This window comes from Haemaphysalis longicornis, unplaced genomic scaffold (genome assembly GCF_048455015.1).
Source record: "Haemaphysalis longicornis isolate Haplotype H1 unplaced genomic scaffold, Haemaphysalis longicornis Haplotype H1 scaffold_10, whole genome shotgun sequence".
In the NCBI taxonomy this organism is placed as follows: domain Eukaryota; kingdom Metazoa; phylum Arthropoda; class Arachnida; order Ixodida; family Ixodidae; genus Haemaphysalis; species Haemaphysalis longicornis.
In genome coordinates this window covers 66,507,795-66,533,973 of record NW_027526204.1, presented here as the reverse complement: position 1 = coordinate 66,533,973, position 26,179 = coordinate 66,507,795, and the positions used below count along the sequence as shown (strand labels likewise).

The following is a 26,179-nucleotide window of genomic DNA, read 5'->3' as shown; positions in this document are numbered from 1 at the left end:
CCACTCTTAATTAAAGAATCCACCAAACTGAACTGAAGATTCTTTACAGTGAAAAATACCAGGCATTTTGCCAAAATTTCGGCACTGGTGAAACTGTAAACCGGGATGTTCGCGGCAAATCTCGCTATTCTACACCTAGGGAACTAAGGCCGAACCTCGGTACTCTTTTGGCAGTTGCTCCCAACAGCAAAAGGAGGGTTTGAAGCAGTTCAGTATATGGCGCTTCGGGCGTACCGGAAGTGCCGGTCTTGTACCCGCAAAGGAACGAGATCTCATGTGCGGAGGCTTGCCAGACACATAACTCGGGTGAATGGGTGTCATAATGTCCTCCTGATCATCATGACTTATTCCGATTGCAATTGGCATCCTTTTCGAATTTGGGGAGTTGACATTTGTTCCCGTCCTTTATGAAAACAGAAAAACTTGTGGTTTCCTGAAAACTCTTTTTATTTAGGTTCTATAATTTATTTGGGGAACAAAAAAGCGAGCATTTGACAATCGAAATTCCACAGCTGCCATATTTACCTTGCTCGCTACGAACAGGAACGCCTTAATGCCAACATGAAAATTCGGAACAGTCGATATTACCGACAACAAGTTGGCGCGTTTCACAATATGGAATATCTTGGTGTAAGGACTTTCACATTTACCTTATGGCACTGGATTCGTCTACAATACAGCCGTCTAAACAAGCGCCAGCATTAAGCAGAATTGTGTTACCCCTACTCTGGCACCTCTTCAGGTTGCCACACGCTCAAGAAAAAAAAAGGTCGTTGTGAACTTGTACTTATTCATGTTCTATCTTTCGGTTCCAACACGTCTGCTACAGCTGTTTCAAGATCATGGCATAACCTTAAACCGCAGGAGCTATGGTATGATGAGCACACATTCGCTGCTCCAGCCAAAAAGTCCTAGCAAGACAGAATCACCATTCTATCCACTCGAAAAGATATCACGAAAGTGCCGCAGGTTGCTCTTCTGACCCACGCCATGCAGTTACTCCCACTCAGGCACATGCGCTAGTGTGCCAGTGCCAACGCCAGCGCCAACGCCATTGTGCCGACGAATGGAACGTTGGTAGCTGCACCACTGGGCTTGGGTGTTGTGGCCGGTTTGGGCGTTTCGGTGGGACTGGTCGTGGCGGGCTCTGTGCTGATCGACGGAGTGGTGGCCGTGACTGGTTCTTCAGTTGTGTGCTCTGTCGGGTGAGGGTGTTCAGTTGTTCGCTCGCTGGTCGGAGAGGTTTCGTGGGTAGGCGCCTCAGTTGTGACAGAGGTTGAGCTTGGGAGCTCGCTGGTTGGCGGCATCGGAGTCGGCGTGGTTTCGTGGTGCCAGTAGAGCAACGTAAGAGCATTGGCGATAGACTGAATGTATTCCGTAGAGTTTGAATATTCTTGTCCACACGCCGCCAGGGAATCATTCAAGCACTTTGTTAGCTTGACTGCAGCTCTGCGGGTAGAGAGGAAAAATGTTTTTCTTGATCAGTAAACTGTAGTTCAGACGTTTTTCAGGAGTGAGAATTGACTTGAGGTGGTATATAAGGGGATAAAAAGTGCCGAAAAATTCACACTCGACGTGAAGCATTTTCTTCGCTTCGTCATGTGAGAACAACTATCCGTGGGGTTTTCATTATTGTCTCATTACGGATAAAACTAGCCGCAGTGCTGCTCGAAGCACTAGCTTGTCCAAAATCTCACAACACTTGTTCTTTGTATGAGAGCGCTCAGAGAACGTCAGCTTTTACTACTTTTACTGCGGCAGGAAACCTCGTTTTCAAGTTGCGGACAAAGAAGCCATGGGTGCAAATTAGTGGCCCTAATAAAAGATTGTATTCTTCCAAAATATTTCTCGATTCTTTAGCTGTGATGACACAGATTTTCAGGAGTTGCCTTTAAACGAGAAATATCACTTTTCTACGCCATCAACCTCGAATTTCATGCATCCCAGACACCAGGGCGCCGGCTTGGCGTTAGGTATCCTATGTTTCCACGCATCCTTACGTTGGCGCCTTCTAAAGTGTCAACCTAGACACGTTTATTACCTTTTGACGGCCACAGGCCTTGAAACGCGAATTTTTATATACTTTTATGGTCCTGGTTCACTGCACTATGCACTGATGTCTGCTCGCGATGGCCTGAGGTATATATGCCGTAAAAAAAGAATGCAATTGTTGAGTACCTACCGCCGTCTCGTGTAAGAAAAACGAATTGATTAACCTTCCTATTTCGTATGCTCTACTGTCATTGAGTTATTTACCTTATCTGTCCCGTACAAGCTAAAACTAAAAACAAAATAACGTAGGTTAGCTGCGCCACCACAAAATGTCTCGCAATGGCACAATTTCTCGCAAAAATTTTTACTCAACGGTAATAACATTTTTAAAAATAGTTTTGAGCAATTTCAATTCTTCGTACTCCCCAAGCATGCACGGCGGGAAGCAGCGGTGCACAACAGAAACAATAACAAAAGGCAACAACGCAGCTCATGCGTCTCTGAAGGGTGCTGTAAACTATAGCAGTTCTTTTATTTATTGTGTTGTCTTGAAAATCAGCCTGTTTATTTTTGGAATTATTACTTAAAAATAGCAATTTCTTTAAAACTTAGTGTCGCCCCACTTCATTACACCAATATTTAGAAGTAGGGAAGTAAACCACTGCGCTGTAATTTTTGAAAAGCAAGGCCCTCATTCGCATAGACCTGGCAGTCTGGAGAGGGTGTAGGGAGAGAAGTGGAAGATGAGACGTATCGGGAGTTCACCCCTAAATTGGTACACAGCCGAAAAATGCTCACAGAACCCCATTCACAGTAACCAACTACGACTTCTCCCAGAATGGCAATACCTGGTTGACTGGGTAATCGATTCAGTGCATGGAACCCTGGAAGTGCTCAAATGGCAGTGCATTATCAACAAAATACATTACGCTGTGGCATAAAGTCTGTAAAAACAAGTTTGCCACTTCTTCAATTTTAGCACAAGAGCGCGGGTTCGATCCCCGGCCCCGGCGGCCGCTTATCTGATTGAGGCAAAAAGCAAAAACGCCCGTGTTTACGAGATTTCGGCGCACGTTAAAGATCTCCAGGTGGTCAAAATTGATGCGTAGCCCTCCGCTACGGCGCGCCCCATCGCCTGCGTTGCGTCGGCGCGTTAAACCCTACTATCAATCAATCAATCAATCTTCAATTTTAGTTATGTCGCCTGCTTTGTCCGTATGTATGTCCCTACAGTTCACCAGAGCCACACGGGAGCAGGAATTCTGACTTGACTAACGTCTGCTTTCGGGAATCAAAGTGCTTGGCGGGAATTTAGTATTTTATACCTGCTATTTGACTTACAGGCAGTTTTTCATGTAGTGGGGGTATATTGTGAATATTTCATCGGCAGTAATTGTTGTTACCGTTTTGTTGGACTTTGGTTTACGTTGGTTAATTTTGTTGAATGTTCGAATGTCGGTTAATTTCGTCGAAAGTGCAAGTTTCTTGCTACTTTATCATTTCAAATTCCGCAGTTTTAACCCCGAGAGAACCCATGTTTTGCGAACATTTGACGTCAAAGATAATGGTGTAGAACCCTTGGGCCAACTCATGGATGTTTGGTAATGATTAGTGGTTATTTTAGTGGCGATAGCTTTCGGACAATAACGGGGTTCATACAACGCAATACTTATGTGTTTGTTTCCTTTTTTCACAATGCTGTCCTGGACATAAGTTTCCCTCGCGTGTGGTGAGGGGATCTTCAGTTGAGGTCCTAGAATTTTTTGCACCCTCCAGTGATATGAAGAATACAGACAGGGGCGTTCACTGGAAGCATTTAGCCATTTTGACTTCGAGACATACACGCACTAAGCGCCGTCTAGGCACGATAGTGATCAAGAATTCGCCCACAAACCAGGAAGCGTCTGGAAAATACTCCTTACAGTTTCAGCGAGGCGTTTACACAGCAGTTCCTACTTACTCATGATTTTGACGTGCGTGCTCATGTGTAGGAATCTTTTCAAATTGCACTGGACAGTTCGTCATGACGTCCTCTTTGATGCATTTAGTAAGGTGCGACACACCTGAAATGAAAAAGAAACAGGAACATTTCGCTTGTATTCAGACGGACGACAGTTTTTCGCCGTCAAAACAGATCGGCAAGAACACTGGAGGTTCCAGAGTAAACAATTGCAAGTAGAATAAGCCTTCACCATATGCCCGAACAATCACTGCTTGTAGGATCTTGTCATTTCACACAGTGCGTGTACATTCCACCACACAAAAAACGTTCATGGCAGAAGAAACGTCGCGAAGTTTACAAACACGAACAGAAAGGTTGTATAACAAACTAGACGGCTACATGTCGCCGTTAATTTAGACAAAATGTGGACCTTGAAAAAAAATAGTTTCATTGCTAAACAATACTGTTCTTGTTTTTTGCCGTGGCTTTACTCCCGAATTTTACGCCTTTTTTTCTACTCTCTTTCCGCTTAGCCGTCAACTTATCGGTGTAATCGGCGTGACCCATAGCCAAAAAGTTACTGTCCCGCTATCTACGACGTTGTTAATTTTCGTAAGTCCAATTTTACTCATACAGCACAGTTTGGGATCAACCGATTCACAAAAGGGTAGGTAAATAGCTGGTATACGATGGCCATGTTGGTGAGAGGTCCCCGAAAAAGATGACCTAAGTGTGTAGGATCATTAGGAAAATCTCAAAGCCACCACTTTCGTTATCCAGGGCGTGATTTAGCGCCATGATAGCCATCGCTGAAGTAATATAAAAAAGCCCAATAATAGTTTTATAGAAAAAGGCGTACGCACTGAGGTGTCCTCGCGTGAGAGCCAACAAATAGACATTGAGAACCCTCGGCCCCTATTTTGGAAAATATCGCTCTTTGGAGATTGCAGTAGTAAGCCGCGGTCTATGACAGGATGTTTCCATGTGACCACTGCACTGGCTTGTTGTTTCCATTATGAAGCATGCACCGTTGGCGATCATTGCTTCGAACACTTTGTTTACAGACCGACCCTTCTAGAAGGCCAACACAGCATCATCTGAAGATTCGCACCTAATGAAACCCATGAGTGAAGAGGGCGCCCTGGGTGCCACATGTAAGAGTATGGATTTGCTGGGCATTCATTATTTGATCAGCCTATTTAGGTGCACTTCAAGACGAAGGCTGTTTTTCAATGTGGGTGTTTTAAACCGAAGACTACTCAAGGGCGGCGACGTAAATTTTGGGGTGCGGGTGGATTGTTTTTGACCCCGCAAGCCTTCCGAGCATTATTAGAAATTAGAGGTTAAGCCGTACCCGTAGCTATCTTTATTGTTTCAACCGGAACAGTCACCCCTAAAGACCATTGTTTGAAATCTCTTTTTTTGAACTTACCTCAACTGTCCTTCGTTCTTGCGACAACTACAACATTTTACTATGAATGTCCCCATTTAAGCCAGAATCAGAACTATGATACCGGGCTAAAGATTTGTGGTTGTAGGCTGGTGGTATGTGCGTGTGTGCATCTAGTTCAAGGGTACATAACGGCCTCAGAAGGCAGGCCACAATGCAAATTACGCCATATGCTTGCGTGCTTCTGCAAATTTAATTTCTAGTAATTGACCGTCACTTCTTAGGACAAATGCAGTCTTACTCCACAAGTGGGCAAGAGTATAAAACGCACACCATCATGACCGTTAAAATAATTGCAGCGGGAATAATCACCAACGATACACACAGGAACATATATTCATATACACTGCAAGAGGCAGCAGCAGTGTTCACTGTTATGCGCATAATGCTACTTGCAAAACGGAAAGCCTATCTAGTGTTGCGCTTCAAAGTTCAGGTACTCTTGAACGATGGCTGTGTCTGGAAGATTGTTTGCGACAGCTGTTATGCGACGTGGTTGAGATAGTCCAAATATTGTTCTCGTCAAGGTAAATTGCCTTAAATGTTGAAAAATATCGGCACATATTTTCTGTACGGTCGAAACGATCCCTCAAATTATCTGTACCTGAAAATATGTTTTGGCATTATTTGAGTACGTTCTAAGTCGACAGGAAGAGACTGTCGTGCACCGATGCCGACGCCGACAACCATTCTGACTTGGGCTTACCAGAAAATGAACTGTAGCTACACTATGCATCAATAAACCATGCTTATTACAGTACACCCCCCGATAATGCGAAGTGACTGGGAATGTCAAGACTTACAATTACCCGGAGTCCAGTTAGCCACTAAGAACATGAAGAGCATTGTTACCAGTTCGCAAGACGTCTCCCTCCTTCAATTCGTTCACAATCACGACTTTCATCGCCAAGTCGGACATACGACAACTGTTGCCATGAGATTTGACACTTGTCGTCAGAATTGAAACGGAAGCATCCACCAGTCAAACTGCTCACATGGCAATGTCGCAACAAAGACGGCTGAGGACCTCGAAAAAAAGAGATGCGTACGTACGCTCGAGTCTCAACTAGCCTGCGGCTTTGTGTCCTGTGCGCTGAATCACTAGCAATGGCGCCGAAAATTTTGAATTTTATAGAGAACTTACGGCCACCTCGGTGATTCTTGTTCGAAATAAATTGCAATTAATCGATTTAATGCGTTTTAGCTTCGAATTTCTGAGGCGGTTCCTTCATTGAATTGCTCGTAAAATTTTCCCGGGACCTCCATATACCTCCCAAATACACGAAAAATCAAATCCAATGAATTCGAATTACTGAGAGTGGATCGTGTTAAAATTATCGGCAATAATTTTCGATCCCAGTTACCTCCTGGGAAAAAATGAATTCAGGATTACCGCTGCGGTTTATTTGTTTATTGCCGGCTAAGCAAAGTCTGGGTGAGACAGGAATACCACAGGAGAACTAACAATGTCTCGACATTCAAAGTTGACTGACCAGGTTTTTGAAAACCTGCTTTTATCTCTTATTCGGAGCTGTTGATGTTTTATTTGTAGATATAAAGGCACTGCTGGTATTGATATAGTGTACATGGTATTCTTATTTGTGTTTTTCTGTATTTTTCGCTATAGTTTTGTTGACAAGCAACCGGACGCGAATTTTTGTTATCGCCCTTGTTAGCTATACTGTTGCACTTGCTTCACCTTTGCATTTTGCTGAATTCGTTACCGCAACCTGTAGCAGCGCGTAGCCTTTTTCTTGCCGCTCGAATTTCAGCTTCTCAGCTTCTTCGCATCCGGCGTAGAACTCCTCGCAAACGGCGGTAGCAGGGAGCTCTTGTTCACTGCAGACAAATTAGAGAAAAAATACAGAATACATTTCGGCTAATAAAAGCATTGTCCTCGACGAAACCTGCCCCAAGTGCTCTAGTGAAAACATACCTTATTCCTAACATTCGTTCTTACCACGTCTGGCGCGGGCAGGGTGTTTTAAGTGAAATGAGGGCCTCAAAAAAGTCGCCTTTAATTCTGCAAACTTGCTGACATGTTTATAATACGAAACCCGCTCTCAACGTCCTTGAGACCAAAGAAGATCGAGATATACGAAGTGGGTGCTATTTTTGGTAAGAAAGCGTTTGTTATTTCGCCGAATATTTTTCCGTACATACTTCAGCCGTAAGAAGGCTATAACAAGAGTGGATCTCGTCTAGAACATGTAAAATTGCCACACATGACAAACAAAAACACTAAACCACACTCAGAGAAATTCCCACTAGAAGTTACGATATGCAGTTCGTTTCATACACATTACCGATACCTGTGTTTGCCGATATACATGTAATAAGCTAATCGTCATTGCACAGTTAGTTGCAACAAGGCAACGGTGCACAAAGCAACCAAAACAACAACGCGAGCAAAGAATGCTGGTAATTGCGTGATATTAAGCAAGCGTTCACAGAGAGGCAAGTGGGTTTCTGTGCTGTAATAGATAGAAACGGCCGTACATTAACTGTAAAGGCATGTTGAGGATACAAGCGCACATCAAGCAGTTACGCTATACTATTGACTAAGAGTAATATTTTCCCAGAATGAGCCAGGGCGCTTTAGTATGAAGTAAGAAGTGGTATGGAAGATAAGCTAACGGGTTTTTTTAGGACCATGCGGTCTATGGTAAACCAAAAATTCTTAAACCAAAGGCAATGTTGCCATGAGGTAGTGACCATGGCACACGTATTGTGGATATGTTTGCCTTTGTATGATTGCAAAAGTTCTATAGAACCCAGAGAGGCCTTGCTACGTAAACCAGATCACAAGAGCCAGTCATATTTGTTCAAGCACTGACCTTCGCGAGTTTCCGAAGAATTCACGCCTACCCGTGGAGGCATCAGGGGAGAACGAATTCTTTGGTGAAGTAAATTGACTGGGAGTCAACACGTTATTCTTTCCCCTCCTTCCGGATTTCAAATATGCGTTGTTCCTTTAGCCTTCCTTAACAGCGTTTCCACACTGTGTTCATAAGAGTATGTTTTTCATGAAACTGAAACCATTTTAACCGCGACTACGGGGCTAATTCTCACGTTTTTTGTGAAATGTGAAATATGCAATTTTTATAATGGGCTCCACCTTTATAAGAAACACACGACCTTATATGTGTGGCAAACCTTTATGCAACATTGCAATTCTTTGCAAAGAGAACTCACAACGATAAAGGGAGAAGAAACAATACCTTAAACGTGTTGAAACTCATACACCCTAAAACACAAAAGGCCGCATAGAAATTATGAACATGTTTTCCTTGAGATGCTAAACTTCAATTCTGTTTTTGCGCTTCCAGTTACTCACATACGCCCGCGCACTAAAACGCTGACAATAAGAGAAATGGGCAAACATATCAGCACTTTGTTTATCAAAGATTTCATTTTGGCAGTACCCTACGAAACGTTGGTGGGGCAGCGATTAAATTTATAGTTTCCGTATATTAGAGAGAAGAGGAGGGGGTGGCTCAGTTTTTAATTGCTAAACCGTTGCTAAACATCGGCACAAGAAAGTACCTGATGAAAAAAGGCAGTCTGGCATGCCTATGAAATGACCACGTTTGATGCATACGTAGTGTTAAGACGTCTCAAGTCACAGTAGTAATTGTCAAATTGCTCAAACCCCGTGTCTGGCAGGGCGAAGTGTAATGAGTGTATGCAGAAGAATTTTGAACTGTATCGCCCTCTCCTGCATGGACTATGCTTGGTCCGCAGTATGTGATAAAAAAAAATACGACATAGTCTGTTATTTCAGTGTGGGCAAGCGAATTACTTTTGCTGCATGCCGGTCGTCACTTTGATCCACTGGCTGAGAGCGCGTAGGCCACTCCCAATGTGAGCGAGAGACACTGCTCCTGAACCGAACGCTTACTCGATTTCGGAGCAGCAGGTGACCGTGGCTCCACTACATTGCATTACCGGCACCCGCGGCAGTACAAAACCTCTCCTTTCGTCAATATGGCGGAGTGAGCCGGTGGCGCCATGTTCAAGCATGTGCAATTCGTTACGAGCATTGGGCGTCCTACAGATCTTCAGGCTTACCGCCATGCCAGATATTTGATGGCCGCTTTCATAATCGGCCCATATTTCGATTTGGACTGCCATTTTCAGCCACATTAGCGGCTACTTTCGCGCATGTGGAACTTCATTTGCGGCTTGATGGTCATTTGGGAGAGCAGTAACAAGCGGAAGCTGGAGCTATCTTCGCGCGCTTGTCGGCAGCCGCCATGTTGCTTCCACCGCCGGCGACGCTCGAGTGACACCTGCGGCCGCGTCAGTGTTTCCGTACAGTGCGCGGGGCGTTTTCACATGAAAAGCAAAAATACGGCAACCGACTGAACACTTCGACGACAAACATTTTGCTAGGCCTTGCTGCGGCGAAAGAAAAGTTGCAGGAATGGTCCAATTCGGTACAATGCGGGTGATAACTGCGGTGGCCGCTGTCACGTGACCGCTAGCCTCCTGATCTCGGCGGCGCTTCACTTCCGAGTCAGAGCAGTCTGAGGCACTCCGAGTCGAAGGACGACGCTCTGAGATAAGCACCCGAACATACTTCGAGCACTCTACTTCGACACCTGAACTCGCAGCAGGTTTTCACAGTGCTCCAGAACACTCCAAAGTGGTCACCCGATTACAGCATTTCAAAGGGCACTTTCAAACTGCTCTCTTCGTGAGCGTTAGGAGAAGCCATAGGTTGGTTTTCTTTCTTTTCACGCAGGCCCAACTTGAGAGATGGGATTCCTCAGCAAACATGTGCACACAAAACAAATGGACTGCACTAAACATGGAATATAACTTTATTGGCCATGCGATAGGTAGGAGACCAGACATTTTTAAATAAAAATCACACCGTCATTAGTGGGATGCAGTATACGTGCCCACATTACCTGGACACAGGGGCGAAAGTCAATCGTTAACCCACGTTCAAATTGTTTTACTCCTGCCAGTGTTGGGATCTACACGCTTATTGCGACCACTAATTTCGTAACAAAGAATAAAGGAACTGTTATAAATAAACGCATTAGGCTTTGTAAGCACAACTTTTTAAACTCCCCGTTATAAAACTTATTACCACAACAACAAGACACAAGCAATGACTTCCAAACGTGCAAACGTGAGACAACATGTATCAGCACTACGGACCCGCACGCGAAGGTCCCATCGGAAAGTCTCGATGTGCTTTTCGTAGATTCCTACGCCACTGCAGATCCAAGCATGGTGGGCTAAGTATGCATCAATGCTCGTGAAGGTACGGCAAAATTAATCATCCCAAGTGAAGGGTGCGGACTGAAACGTCCAAGCGAATAATGTTGAGTATCTCATTTTTCGCAAAAAAGGTTCACATCAGATGTCTTAAAAACCATGCGATCTTTTCTTAGCTACAAATAAAACTCAATCAGGATGCATTGCACCAGAAAGCACCACGAGAAACATAGGAGTCATTTAAACTGTGAGAACTTACCTGACGCATACATGTTTGAGGTACTCCGTCTCATTTTGACGCCCGGGAATCAAGACGTCAACACCGTACTCTTCAGCTTCTTCCCAGTAACATGCGATGCCCTTTTGAGGTTGGCATTTCCCTGTAGTTTCAAAGACAGCTGCAACCAACAAAGAAGCCGATATTTCCAATTTACAAATGCCTGTAGCAGTGTTTAGGCACACTTTTACAGAACACGATTACATAAAATAAGCTCTTACGTTTAGAAAAATTAGCCGCGTTCTGGTCACTTCGCGACAAATGCAGAAAAGGCATACCTCCTTACAGCCGCCCCTGCCACGTAACTGCGCTCTCCTCTCCCCCGCCCATATCTCACGCTCATCCTCTCTCGTCTCGCGCTTTCCATGATAGAAACGGAGAGGTTTGCGCGCGCCAATTCAGTTTTCTTGCGTTCCAATGCTCGTGCACCATCTATTAGGATCCTTCATTACGGTTGGCCCCAGAACGGCACCATGACGTATAGGCTCTGGAGCGAGCGCTTTTTGTATTTTTGGCTCGAAATGTTGATTCAAACGCGGACTTTCATTTCCCACCTCAAATTTAACTTTGTACATCCATTTTCAGTTATAAGAACCCCTGCAGTATGAGACATGTACCTTTTTGCTCAATATGCCCACTATTTTTGTTTCGAACAAAAGTGTTGTTAGCTATGAAGTATGGTACAAGATGTAGTGGCTTGGAAAGGTTTTGCATATACAAACGTTTCGTATCGCAATTGTTTAACCTTTGGCCGGGAAGTATAATTAGGGACAGGCAGACAGACAGAACAAATTTTCCGTTTTAAGTAGCCCACGACAGACTTTCGTGTTTAAATGTTCGGGAGTGTTTAGCTATAGCCAAGAAACCCGAAGGTGAAAGCCTTAACATTATTACACTGCTAACGGTCTTTGGGGCGGTCGAAGTCAAATCGGGGATGTGTGCCTGGCCTACTGTAAGGAAGACACCGTAAGACACCGTACCGTAAGGAAGACACAGTAAAATTGTCGTTCTAGCAGCTTTTCAGGGGTGAGATAAATGCGCGCATGCCATCAGCCGAGAGAGCATGCGTCTGAGACTCACCGGTGAATAGTGATTATACATGCACAACAAGTCTGGTTCCTTCATGCTGCCAGGGCTCTTATTGTGACCTGGTATATTTGTTAATTTTCTTCTTCCACATGCAGGGTCGGCTTTCGATATAATTAATTCAATGGCGCTTCAGGGTACCTCCGCATGTGGCGTATAAGACTTTCTCCATAAAATTTGACTGACGGTGTGACAAAAGGTAAAAAATAAAACAACTATGTGGCTGTGAAACCAGTTTAAATTGCCTAAAGTGCTGCTTTAAAAACTTGGTCATCGTCACCAGCCTGTCTACGTCCCCTGCACGGCAAAGCTCTACAATCATTCTGGTCATGTGCTAACTGTGACCAAATTATCCTCGCAAACTTCTTGATCTCATCGGCCCATCTAACTTTCTGCCGCCCCCTGCCACGTTTGCCTTGTCAAGGTATCCACTCTGTTACCCTCAATGACCAACGGTTATCTGGCCTTCGCATTACATGTCCTGCCTACAGCCATTTCTTTTTAATTTCTACTCACGTGTTCTACCACCCCTTTGTTCCCTGACACGCTACTCTCGCTCCTGAAACTTTATCAGAGACTTAAAATACGGCTGGAATAATGAGCATATAGAGTCGTGATTGCACCACCGAAATTTGCGTGAAATTATTTATCGGTGCCATTATGTAGGCATTCTAATAGATGTGTGATTTCTATTTGAAAAAAAAGCATTATTGTCAGGTTAAGTATGTGTACATAACAAGCGGTGTAATAATGAGTCACACTGGTTACTACTGCGCTAAAGAAAGAAAAATTTCAAAACACACCCGTATTCATGGAAAAGTTGTGAAGTAAAGTCGTACAAATATTCGCAGTTTGATGAACTCTCTTGCATTTATGTGATAAAAAGGGGAACTATTTGTCCGCAATACATCGGATAGGCGCGTGTAAATATTATTTTTTTTTCTGCATGCGTTTGGTGAGCTGTAATACCCGAGGCTCCTTTCATCAGGAATGTTTCTGGTAATGAGCCATTGCGTTTACAGTCAAGCTTTGTATGGCTGGGTTTCCGGATATTTTCGTGAGCGCTCGCAAAGACACCTTGAGCAAAGCTAACATTATCACAAATACTCAGCGGAAAGCGGCTCGAAGTCCTGCTTATAAAGCTTTCTCAAAAACAATTACGTGACAAGTCGCCGATAAGACATCTACATCTTTAAGTTCCACGTATTTGCATCATCGGTTAACAGTGATGCTATAACGGTTGATTAATTCCAGTCTGTTTTCCTCAGATGGGGAACTACAGCTTGTCTAATAGTCTGGAACACGCTGTAACTTTTGTTTTATCAAAACATTTTTTATGTAAACATAGACATGACAAGCAGCGGGTTAGACAACCGTACAATTTCGCCTGATTTATTTGCTTGCCGGGAATAAATAGTTCACAGCGAAGTTGTAAACACGGCAGAATTCGGAAATACCGTCAATACACCAGCTTCTAGAGAAGGAGTGTAGTTACAGAACGCGTCTCTAACACTTATGTTATCAAAACTTTCGCCACAGTGTAGATGGACAGCCAGCCGCTGAGGCGACTCTATCATTGAGCCAAGTTTTCCTTAAGGGTCATCAAGAGATAGTTCTCTATAAATTAGTTCGTAATTTAGTTCACAATGTTAACACCGGTGTGTAGGGTGCTAAACCGCAATTTCTGTTTCTCCACCGTAAAAAGGTCGGTTCTTTTTTCACGCGCTACTATTTAAATCATTTTGGATTCAGAAGAATGGCTGCTCTGAGGCAATTGTTTTTGTGTGACTACGTGCGTCATCAAACCTCTTTAGGTTTGCGTGCCTACTTTGACAATTCAACTTTAACCATCCCCTCATATCGAAGTTAACCTTGTCGTAACCTCCTGAGCAGGGCCCCCACGTTCTCTTACACTAACCGCATTTCGTACCCTGTCGCACCCTGAGAGTCATCCTCACCCTTTTGGAAACCTGAATTGCGCAAGTCTTATTTCACAGAGAATAGGACAACACTTTTTCTGCTTCACAAAGTCGACGAAGCATTACGCTGTGATTCTACTACTTGTTTCAGTGTGCATCGTGGGAAGTTTATACTGAGTTTTTCAAAATAAGGTCGAAAGTTGTCTGCAATCGGACGCGTATAGACTACCCTGCATCCCCGTTTTTAATTTGGCTACGGTAGGGGCAGATGTGTCTCTCGCATGTTTTACCACCACTCCCCTGTACCACCACTCCCCTGTAGCTTTTTTGCAGTAATCGTTGAGCTTCTGCATTGCATGGCAGTAAATTTTTTAGTGTGTATATATATATATATATATATATATATATATATATATATATATATACATATATATATATATATATATATATTCAAAGAAATTGACTGACACGTTATCAATACAAATTGGTAAGGCATTCGAGATCAAATCGAAAGGCGTTGGTGTCGCACCCGCTCTGGGCGCGTGTTTTCCTTTCTTTCTTTCTTATGTATATTTAAAAAATTTTAACTTCACTAACTGTAGTAAGAAAGACCCTAACAACCATAACACCCGTGTTGTAGACTACCGAGCTATCTTTCGGTCTTTCGGTATATATATATATATATATATATATATATATATATATATATTCTGGGCATTGGGGGTGTACTGTTGTGATATTTATGCGTGGAAGCGACATGACCATTGGTATATCCAGTGTGGAACACGGCGGGTAAATCCCTCTCTTCCTTCTACCCATCCAAACCCATCGCCACTGTCATCTGAGTATAACCACCATCATCCCCGGACAGTTCCGTCTTTCGGTGGCCTGCGCTAGGGAGCCTAATTAAAAGTGGCCCTACAGCATCTCGGAGCTCTGTCTCTCAATATATATATATATATATATATATATATATATACAGAAAGATAGGGCAGCAGTCTAACACGCCAAAGGAGGCATAGGGGTGTGGTTAGGTTCTTTTCTTTTTCACTACGGTTAATGAAGTAAACATTTTTTTAACATACAGAAGAAAGAAGGAAAGAAAAACACGCGCCCAGAGTGGGGACCGAGCCCACGCCTTTCGATTACATGCCGAATGCCTTACCAATTCGGCTATCTGGGCGACTGTGTTCTCCTTCACTTTCTAGGCTATTTATATTTACTAGAAGTGTATCTGACGCTTGAGGGTGGTAGCCAGCGCCACTGAGGTACACGGGGAGAAGGGGCCCTTCTTTTCAGCCCCCGGGGCGTGACTCGAGCGTTCACAGCCTGTCATGAACGGGTAACTGGCGGGAAGCCCTCTTATGCTACCTAGGCATCAAGGCTGTCAGAACCGAGACCCTCGCTAGGCTTTCGCAGAATAATATAGTAAGGAAATGAGGGGCTCGTTGAGGAAATACAGAAAGATAGGGCAGCAGTCTACAACGCCAAAGGAGGCATAGGGGTGTGGTTAGGCTCTTTTCTTTTTCACTACGGTTAATGAAGTAAACATTTTTTTAATATACAGAAGAAAGAAAGAAAGAAAAACACGCGCCCAGAGTGGGGACCGAACCCACGCCTTTGGATTGCATGTCGAATGCCTTACCAATTCGGCTATCTGGGCCACTGTGTTCTCCTTCACTTTCTAGGCTATTTATATTTACTAGAACTGTATCTGACGCTTGAGGGTGGTAGCCAGCGCCACTCTGACTACACGGGGAGAAGGGGACCTTCTTTTCAGCCCCCGGGGCGTGACTCGAGCGTCTACAGCCTGTCATGAGCGGGTAACTGGCGGGAAGCCCTCTTATGCTACCTAGGCATGAAGGCTGCCAGAGCCGGACCCTCGCTAGGCTTTCGCAGAATAATATAGTAAGGAAATGAGGGGCTCGTTGATGAAATACAGAAAGATAGGGCAGCAGTCCACAACGCCAAAGGAGGCATAGGGGTGTGGTTAGGCTCTTTTCTTTTTCACTACGGTTATTGAAGTAAACATTTTTTTATGTACAGAAGAAAGAAGGAAAGAAAAACCCGCGCCCAGAGTCTCTCATTCTCTCAGTCTCTCATTCTCCCAGAGTCTCACACGAGCCTCTCATTTCCTTACCATATTACTCTGCAAAAGCGTAGCGAGGGTCTCGGTTCTGACAGCCTTGATGCCTAGGTAGCATAAGAGGGCTTCCCGCCAGTTTCCCGCTCATGACAGGCTGCAGACGCTCGAGTCACGCCCCGGGGGCTCAAAAAGGAGGTCCCCTACTCCCCGTGTAGTCAGAGTGGCGCTGGCTACCACCCTTAAGCGTCAGATACACTTCTAGTAAATATAAATAGCCTAGAAAGTGAAGGAGAACACAGTCGCCCAGATAGCCGAATTGGTAGGGCATTCGACATGTAATCGAAAGGCGTGGGTTCGGTCCCCACTCTGGGCGCGTGTTTTTTTTTCTTTCTTTCTTCTGTATAATAAAAAAAAATGTTTACTTCATTAACCGTAGTGAAAAAGAAAAGAGCCTAACCACACCCCTATGCCTCCTTTGGCGTTGTAGACTGCTTCCCTATCTTTCTGTATTTCCTCAACGAGCCCCTCCTTTCCTTACTATATTATTTTGCGAAAGTCTAGCGAGGGTCTCGGCTCTGGCAGCCTTGATGCCTAGGTAGCATAAGAGGGCTTCCCGCCAGTTACCCGCTCATGACAGGCTGTAGACGCTCGAGTCACGCCCCGGGGGCTAAAAAGAAGGTCCCCTTCTCCCCGTGTAGTCAGAGTAGCGCTGGCTACCACTCTAAAGCGTCAGATACACTTCTAGTCAATATAAATAGCCTAGAAAGTGAAGGAGAACACAGTCGCCAAGATAGCCGAATTGGTAAGGCATTCGACATGTAATCGAAAGGCGTGGGTTCGATCCCCACTCTGGGTGCGTGTTTTTCTTTCTTTCTTTCTTCTGTATATTAAAAAAAAAAGTTTACTTCATTAACCGTAGTGAAAAAGAAAAGAGCCTAACCACACCCTTATGCCTCCTTTGGCGTTGCAGACTGCTGCCCTATCTTTCTGTATTTCCTCAACGAGCCCCTCATTTCCTTACTATATTATTTTGCGAAAGCCTAGCGAGGGTCTCGGCTCTGGCAGCCTTGATGCCTAGGTAGCATAAGAGGGCTTCCCGCCAGTTACCCGCTCATGACAGGCTGTAGACGCTCGAGTCACGCCCCGGGGGCTAAAAAGAAGGTCCCCTTCTCCCCGTGTAGTCAGAGTTGCGCTGGCTACCACCCTAAAGCGTCAGATACACTTCTAGTCAATATAAATAGCCTAGAAAGTGAAGGAGAACACAGTCGCCCAGATAGCCGAATTGGTAAGGCATTCGACATGTAATCGAAAGGCGTGGGTTCGGTCCCCACTCTGGGCGCGTGTTTTTCTTTCTTTCTTTCTTCTGTATAATAAAAAAAAATGTTTACTTCATTAACCGTAGTGAAAAAGAAAAGAGCCTAACCACACCCCTATGCCTCCTTTGGCGTTGTAGACTGCTGCCCTATCTTTCTGTATTTCCTAAACGAGCCCCTCATTTCGTTACTATATTATTCTGCGAAAGCCTAGCGAGGGCCTCGGTTCTGGCAGCCTTGATGCCTAGGTAGCATAAGAGGGCTTTCCTCCAGTTACCCACTCAAGATAGGCTGTAGACGCTCGAGTCACGCCCGGGGGCTGAAAAGAAGGTCCCCTTCTCCCCGTGTAGTCAGAGTGGCGCTGGCTACCACCCTCAAGCGCCAGATACACTTCTAGTAAATATAAATAGCCTAGAAAGTGAAGGACAACACAGTCGCCCAGATAGCCGAATTGGTAAGGCATTCGACATGTAATCAAAAGGCGTGGGTTCGGTCCCCACTCTGGGCGCGTGTTTTTCTTTCTTTCTTTCTTCTGTATATTAGAAAAATGTTTACTTCATTAACCATAGTGAAAAAGAAAAGAGCCTAACCACACCCCTATGCCTCCTTTGGCGTTGTAGACTGCTGCCCTATGGTTCTGTATTTCCTCAACGAGCCCCTCATTTCCTTACTATATCATTCTGCGAAAGCCTAGCGAGGGCCTCGGTTCTGGCATCCTTGATGCCTAGGTAGCATAAGAGGGCTTCCCGCCAGTTACCCGCTCATGACAGGCTGTAGACGCTCTGGTCACGCCCCGGGGGCTGAAAAGAGGGTCCCCTTCTCCCCGTGTAGTCAGAGTGGCGCTGGCTACCACCCTCAAGCGTCAGATACACTTCTAGTAAATATAAATAGCCTAGAAAGTGAAGGAGAACACAGTCACCCAGATAGCCGAATTGGTAAGGCATTCGACATGTAATCGAAAGGTGTGGGTTCGGTCCCCACTCTGGGCGCGTGTTTTTCTTTCTTTCTTTCTTTCTTCTGTATATTAAAAAAATGTTTACTTCATTAACCGTAGTGAAAAAGAAAAGAGCCTAACCACACCCCTATGCCTCCTTTGGCGTTGTAGACTGCTGCCCTATCTTTCTGTATTTCCTCAACGAGCCCCTCATTTCCTTACTATATATATATATATAATATATATATATTTAGTATATAATTATATATAGTAATATATATATATATATATATTACAGACATTGTCCGCTGTCCGAAAGTACTTCAGGGAGTATGACGAACTTTATACACGATACATTACCACACACCTCATGTGGAGGCGGAATACGGAAAATGGGGAGAGGAATTAAAGCGTATTTTAAATATTCCGTGTTGTGCACTTCCAGGCAATGCTTTCGGGAGGATCCTATTATAGCGTTTTCCTTGCTTGAGCTCGCCATCGCTGCCCAGAAAAAATTTCAATGTATTCCTTCGGTGTGTCATTCATCTGGCCGGAGGTAAATGAAGTAGAGACCCTCAATCGAAATAAAAGTTCTGTATTGAAATTTAGGAAAATACGGGGCACAGGAGACGTAGATAAAAGAACATGCATCATGACTGGGTAATGTTAAGGTGTCAGGTTGCCGAATTGATGGTATAAAAAAATGGCCTCCTGAATCTGTTCACAGCTCCTTTCAAGCCACTAATAACACTGTGTTTGAGGGGTCGAAACATGTCGTCCACAGGTTTCCTAAAACGTGCCGCCTACATCAGTAGTTTTTTTTGGGTATTTGACATACCTGGCCGTCTAAAGCCTATAAGGCCTTTTCCTTATGTCGGGCGGAAGAAATACAGAAGTAATTAGACGTGTGGTATGCTAAATTACCGTAAAGGTACCAAATCATCCTTACTGAAGATAGAAGAAAACGCGTACAACTGACGTAGGCGAAGACGTTGCAGTAAAAAAAATTGGCGGCCATTGAAAAAACGGAGGAACTGGGGCATGAAACAGACCGTTAGCGTCGAAACGCCCGACGCTGTGCCCTTGTCAGTAACGCCGAGGAGCGTAGTCATTTTCGTAGTTCTTAGGAGAACAGAACGTGTATTCCAAGCAAACCAGTAGATAGCGTTAGGAGGAGTGCGGGTAAACTTATAGTTTTGTGAAACTCCTCTTTCTTGGAGTGGTTGGGCACTAGCCAACACGCTCTGTTTCGTGAAGGAGTGACCTCAGCCTTTAAGAGGGCCTACAAGTTCTTTATTGGCGTTTCTCAATTACGGCTTTTTCCTTTTTAACGTGGAAAAAAGAAGGAAAACGGCCAAGGTTGAGACATTATACTACGCCTGTTAATGAAATGAAGGGGACCAGAATAGTGAAGTACTCGTTGACTAACCCCCGGATCAAGGGGGAAATGCCATACCATCAGCTTTTACTCCATTTTTTATACAAATAAATGCCCTTATCTCCCCGGATAAGAGAGCGGAATAAGATCTCCCAAACTACAGCGTGTTCACAAATAACAGTAATAATAGGATTAAATGCAGTCATATACGGGTTCAGACTCTACAATATGCGATCTAATTGTTATCTTGGACGACTTCGCCACTTGACAAGCTCTCTCCCCCAACCCCCGTGTAATCACATTTTTGAATAAATGCTGAACGCGAAATGACAAAACAAGCTTCAACTAAGTTTCACCACTTCGACATCTTCCACGGCGGGTTTTTTTGCTGTAGCAAGAGTGACTAGTGGAGTATTCGACAGCCTCCGGCAAGAACACTAGGCTCTTCCAAAGAACAACACGCCCAAATTTCCTGTTCCAACGGTGGTTGTTTCACTGCCGCCTGGGAAATGAACATAATAATCGCAAGCCTAAGAGAAGAAGCAAAGTCTGTTTGATAGCACGTGACGCCCACGTTGTCTTTTTGCGTTGCGCTCATCCATTGAATAGAACAATGGTGAAGGATGGAATGCTGGCACCCCAGAACAATGGTGGGCGTACCTCGCTCAACGCACTTTATCGCCGTATTACAAGAAAGTGCGTACGCTACGCCCTCATTTGTAGTTGTGCGCTCTTTGTTCTGGTGAGCGGGAATTTCCCTGGAAAAATTCCCACTTCAACCGCCGATAATTTGCTGCAGTACTTAAAACTCCCCCCGAGCTTTGATAAAGAAATGTGTAAGACTTGTCGGTCTCTGAGTCGCTCTGCTCAATGAATAAAAAAACGGATTGCTTGAGAAACATGGCTTATCTTTAGTAAAACTTTATGCCGCATTATTTTTTTAAAGCTGGTAAATACTTCTTTGTGTAAATGTATATGTGTTCCAGGTAACGCGTGAAAATTATTGTATATTTAAAAATCTTGCAGAACAAAATAAACAGGGAGGGATTGGGCTTTGTGAAGCTGCAAATGTGAAGATGTTTTCCTTTTCCTCGCCGTATTTTTGAAGAGAAACAATGAAGGTTTTATTTTATTTGATATCACTTACCTGTGAAGTAGCGTTGGTTATAGGAGTGTATGGGGTAATTTCATTGTTGAAAACAAAAACTCCCATTAACCTTAGCAATCGTGTTGCCGGTTGAGCTGACGTTATTAATTGCCGCACATTGTGGGGTCACCTTAAATGTTTTGACTCTTTCCACATCCTATCAGGTATAAAAAGACAAGTCCCGACAGAGGTAGCGAGAAAGTTTTCCTGAGAGTAGAGTTTTCCTCAAAATCTGATTACCATAAACCTGGTACAAAAGGCAAACACAAAAACTTTACAGAGAAGGAGGATAATGGTTCACCTTCGCACACCAAAAAAGTGTATATGTAGGGGTGGACGGTATTGGCCTAATTACGCTCTCTGGGCTTTATTTTATTACTACTTGCAGCATTATAAAGAAGCCGCCTTTATATACTGTGATATACTTCCCGGTATGTACAAACCTACAGAAGAGGCAAGGGAGGGCGGTAACCTGAAATGACTAATCTCGATTCAGATTTGTCCAGGAGGCTGAATTTGGATTGCTCCCGAAGAGTAGCCTTGGAATGTCCCCTCCATGGTAGTTTACACCAGTATTGGTAACAGCCAACACCATCCCTGTCTTTTTCTATAAATTTAGATTCACTCCATAGTTTCCTGTCGCACAAGCTAGATAAACTGAACGTTTTATGAGTTGGACTTTTCTGTAAAGAAAATGTCAGCCGCATTGTTGCCGTAATATTGAACGTTTGCCTTTTTCTTACGGCTTGGATATCAACAGTGACCGCATTGGCTAACTCCGGTTTCACTTCCTGTCCTGGGGGTAAAAGCGCGCAAGCGGTCAGAGGGGGAACACCATATATTGTAGTTGAGAGTTTCCAGTCAAGTGTTATCTATTTCCTATGCGGCTGGAACTGAAGCGGCCTTAAAAAAAACACAACTTTGGTTGATTAAAAACTGATAGATTTGTTGTGACTACAGTTGTAACAATTTTATCGCACACTTCATAGAAATACAGGATATATTAGGGAAAACAGATGCAGCAGCGGCGGCTTCACAGCCACTTTCCAACAATTCCTTAACGGCGTCACAGAGGCAGCCGACACAAGCCGCCGCCAAAAAGACATGACTGGGGCATTGCACTAGGGCCTCTACTTTGATACGATCATATAACTAGAATGCTGACGTTCGGTTAATAAGCTCTTCACTATGTCTTATTGCTGGCGCATATGACGTCACTGCACCGCGGGATATGATTTGTCTTATATTTCGTGCAGTTTCTAAGTTACCAAACTTATTTTGTGGCTGGCATAGAGCTAAATTTGTTTCGAAATCTAGTTCTTTCACATTGAATCAGTTGGCTTTTCTCTTGATGTCCTTTTTAACCTGCCCTCTTTTTAACCTGGGGCGAGTAGTCAACAGAGTGCACCGGCGTGTTCGCTGCTGCCGCTACTTTTTATACGAGGGCCAAATAGCGCAGCTTGCATCCATGAGCTTACATTAAGCAAAGGCAGACCCGCACGAACGTCAGGTAGTGACATCAGCAGTCTGCCTTGCAGGTATTCGTAGTTTTATTCGACAACACGAAGTTAATGCGAATGGAGAGTAGATGCAAATCTTTAACCTCATCTAATATATGGTCCAGCTCATTTGTTCGGCCGCTACGTAAGACTAAGGTTACCAGTGAGTATACGAGATTTCCGGTATTTAGAAGTGAATTGTTCCACGGTTACTACATAGCTACACGTCGATGGTTGCTACAGCAAAGTAAAACAGAGACCCAATCTTTCGAACTTAGGTTGCCCGCTTCCCAGCCGCTTCCCTACCCGCTTACTGAACAGAGCAAATTTGGGCTGTTTTGGTGCAACTTCAACAGCACACTGTTGTTTCTACTGACTACGAGGATTTTGTTTAAACACCTCCGCATGACACGTTTCGCGTATCGCATACTACCGAACAACATCAACCGTGACTTCTAGATGCGAAGCATCTCATGCTCGGGGCTGTGTCCCTCCCTCCCTTGTCGTTTTCCGCCGTCCGCACTCTACCGCGCATGCGCGCCTCTTCAGCCACGTCAGCGTTTGGGCTGATGTCAGGGCAGTCCACTATAAAAAGAAATAGTTAGGTGGCGCCCAGTTTCGATAAACTCTCTGGTCGCAACGGGAGGTACGTGGCGCTCTTCCCACTGCGCTACAAACCGAGATGGGAGCATGTGCTACGAACGTGCCTTATTTCCTTCACTCATTCAAACTACGTCAAGAAGCTACTGATACAACGAAGGCACGCGAAGCTGAACGTCAACGGAAACGACGAACTGAAAACTTTAGAGAAGGATGTTGAATTTCCAGCGGGAAAGCTGTGGCGGGTAGCGCCTTGCAGCTCAACCACAGAAGAGGACGAAGAGGGCGGGCAGCGGGGTAGGAGCGTGAGCACGCAATAAAGAAAGACGAGAACCAGGAGGTGTTCGATCAGGTAACGCGCGTGGCGGTCTCTTCGCTGTCTCTACATTTTTCTACATTTCTCTATCTCTACATGTGGGTTCACGCTGCCTTCCCTTTCGTGCTCAGATAAATGAAGCAACATAACGGCATCACAATGGAACCTACAAGAAACCCCCATGATGCTTCGCATCCTCCTCATGGTTTCCCACGGGAAGATAGTGTAATTTTTTACTTTGTTTTTCAATTCTGATCTGCCTGGCTATGGCTGGGAGCGTAGGAAAAAGTGTATATTCACATGCTGCACACTTTTTTACTATTAATTTTCTATTTCGTTCAGGCGATATATTGTCCTCAACGCCAAGCGCAGTTAGTCGTTGATACCCGTCTATTTCGCTGTGCCACCCCCCTTTTTTGTCTTATACAATGCCGGTTCAAAAGACAAGTTTAGGAACGTATTCCTTGGCGTTTATAGAGAAAAAAAGACTGCGCGAGCAGGAAAGAATGCACCATTTGACAGAGCACTGCGTTCGTTGTCCGGAATTATGTTCTTCTAAATAAAATAAATTTTAATTTAAAAATACAAAATGCCGTTTCGGACAAAAGCCGCCTAATCGGCAGAATATTTTCAACAATCATTTTCACGCTAAAAGAAGTATTTGCATGGCGTTATGCACTGGAATGCCCTTTGCCAAAGTGAATGCCAATCCAGCCCAAGAGATTTTACCGCTTAGGCTAAGCCTCCCAAATGTTCGGGCCTATACTTGGGGGATTTGCAACTCGAAAGCGTGGTATAATATTGTCGCACTCATCTGAGTACCTCTTGAGGGATACACGAGGAGCAAACTCCACCGCGACAACGCACAGCTGGCGAGCTGCGCCAATATTAATCACTAACAGAATGCGCATTTTGCTTTCCCACAGGGAACAAATTCCAGAGGATCTACTACTTGCTTTTGTGAAGGTGGTGCCTTTGCCCAACCTTAGTTAAAACTAACGCTGTTCCCAGCATAAATCATTCAAAAATGTGACGGCAACCATAGTATCAAACTGGTAATAAATATATTTTCTTACCGGCCTGCACGCTAGCGAGAAGTGCCAATGCCACAGCGGTGGCGGTAATTCCCCTGTTGACCATTTTCGGAATGATGGCGACACAGCCTAGAAGCTATAAGCTTTTTCCGCGGGGCTGCCTGCTGCGCAAGTGAGAGGCGAGATCCGTGCAAGTCCGCCAGGTAGTCGTATAAATTTTACGCACACTGCCAGGTAGCGCGCTGAGCGGCGTGCCATAAATGCGTCGCATTCCCGATAAGCGATGAAGAGAGGGAGGTTAGGGGGCGTCGGTCACGGTGGAATATTGGTTTTGGTAGTCTTTCTCTCCACGTGGCTTATCGTACAAGCTACGTCCGCGTCTGTGTACGCTGACGAGAGCGTGATAAGAGAAGCGCAAGTTATCCCCTGCTTTTTCCAGCCTGGCTGTACTCCGGATGCGAGTAAAATGGGCCGGCGTGCACAGACGACAGGTTTCGTGACGCTTCAGCGGTGATAATGTGTCACCTTGGCCCGACATGCTATCGTGGTATTCAGACACAATTGCTGTCTGCAACCCTCCTCCTTCGTCGCTGAGAGAAAAAAAAGGTCTCTTTATTCGGCCGGCGTTCGGAAGACTGGAAAAATTTCATGTGTGGGCGGTGATGGTTTCAGCAATGTCCAAACATTCCAATGCACTTGTGCTATCGAGTGAGTTGCAAATAGCTCCCAAGCAGCCATCTTTATGTGAATGATGGTAAAGCTTCTCCATACGAGGAATGGATGCCAACTGGTTTTCTGTAAAAGTTGTACATAACCCAATAACAGGATTTTTTTTCGCGCACTGCATGTTTTCACACACAGCATTGTTTGTTTGAAGAACCAAGAAAAGATGCGTTGAACGTATGAGGGCAAGTTTTTCTTTCGTGCTTTTGTCCCAAGACAAAGCTAACTACGAGTCGACGTATCATAGTTACATGCGTTGTCACGGAACTAGTTTCTTGAGAAGTACAAAAAAGAAGCAATGTAAGCTTTATATCGTCCTCAAAATGACATTTTTTTTAAGTCAGGCACCGCTGAATCTAACGACGATAATGGTTGGATGGGATGCTTTTTCCTGACGGGCATCGTATTTGCTGAGTGGATGCAGGAGTTTTCCAATTTTGCTGCTCCATGCACCCCTCCACAAATCCAAACCACTTCGACCATGTCAAAATGAAGCAATGGGATAGACGTCGGCTTCATAAAGCGAGAGACCAAAGTTCGATTCTGGCCGATACAAGTGTTTTTTTCTTTCGCTTCACCCGTTTTGGCGTCACACACGCGATCAGCGAGGACAGCCCTGCTTTGCTTTAAAAGGGTGTTGTTTATCGCGGAATATCAATTAACCATTTGTAATGTATACGAGAAAAGCGTGGTGACAGCGATCCTCGCTGACTTTGATTCTTCTACATTTGTACAGACACAAATATAGAGACCAGGCTACTCTGATTTTCGAAGAAAACGAGCACCAGCTGTTATGGGAGCCGTAGACCAGCAACCGCAGGAGGTTATACTGACTCGAGCACGTCTCCGATTTTTCGACGCCCCTCACAACGCACGTGCCGCAAGGTATTCACGGAAAGCCTACAAGCAGCAAAAATAAGAAACGCACACTTCACAGATTCAATGCCCCGACAAGCACTGTCGGTCTCACACAAATAGACCGATACTTGATTTATCACATAAAGACAACCTTCTGCGAGGACCATGCGACTGCATAGAATGCATAACGGCCTCACGCTTCCAGTCACCACCGGATGGGTTTACGACACGGCTCTAGATTAGAGATCGTCAAAGTCCATAGAAGATATACTGCTATAGAAACTGACAAGTCGGAATGCGTTCCTGCCATTTATGGACACCTGCACTACGATCGCAATAGATGTTTCGTAGTTCCAAGCAGCCAGTGAGTACAGATATTACGTTTCTACACAG

The 26,179-nt window shown here is 44.6% G+C and overlaps 1 protein-coding gene and 1 non-coding gene across 2 annotated transcripts; both read right to left on the bottom strand.

The window, feature by feature from the left end:
* Positions 1 to 882: 882 nt before the first annotated feature.
* On the bottom strand, positions 883 to 24,449 carry LOC144158657 (uncharacterized). The gene is made up of 5 exons (XM_077689691.1): positions 24,248 to 24,449; positions 10,876 to 11,014; positions 7,084 to 7,223; positions 3,953 to 4,055; positions 883 to 1,449 (listed from the first exon to the last, which is right to left on the bottom strand). The coding sequence occupies exons 1-5, from the start codon at positions 24,309 to 24,311 to the stop codon at positions 1,020 to 1,022; spliced, it is 876 nt and encodes a 291-aa protein (XP_077545817.1). The 5' UTR covers positions 24,312 to 24,449; the 3' UTR covers positions 883 to 1,019.
* Positions 15,490 to 15,561, bottom strand: Trnaa-ugc (transfer RNA alanine (anticodon UGC)). The gene has a single exon. It is a non-coding gene; the product is annotated as a tRNA-Ala (tRNA).
* Positions 24,450 to 26,179: the final 1,730 nt, after the last annotated feature.

Excerpts from the sequence above, each read along its gene's own strand:
- LOC144158657 (XM_077689691.1), bottom strand. The coding sequence starts at position 24,311 with ATGGTCAACAGGGGAATTACCGCCACCGCTGTGGCATTGGCACTTCTC. Across the intron at positions 11,015-24,247 it reads TCTCGCTAGCGTGCAGGCCG|CTGTCTTTGAAACTACAGGG; the intron begins GTAAGAAAATAT and ends TGTTGGTTGCAG. Across the intron at positions 1,450-3,952 it reads CACGCACGTCAAAATCATGA|AGCTGCAGTCAAGCTAACAA; the intron begins GTAAGTAGGAAC and ends CTCTACCCGCAG.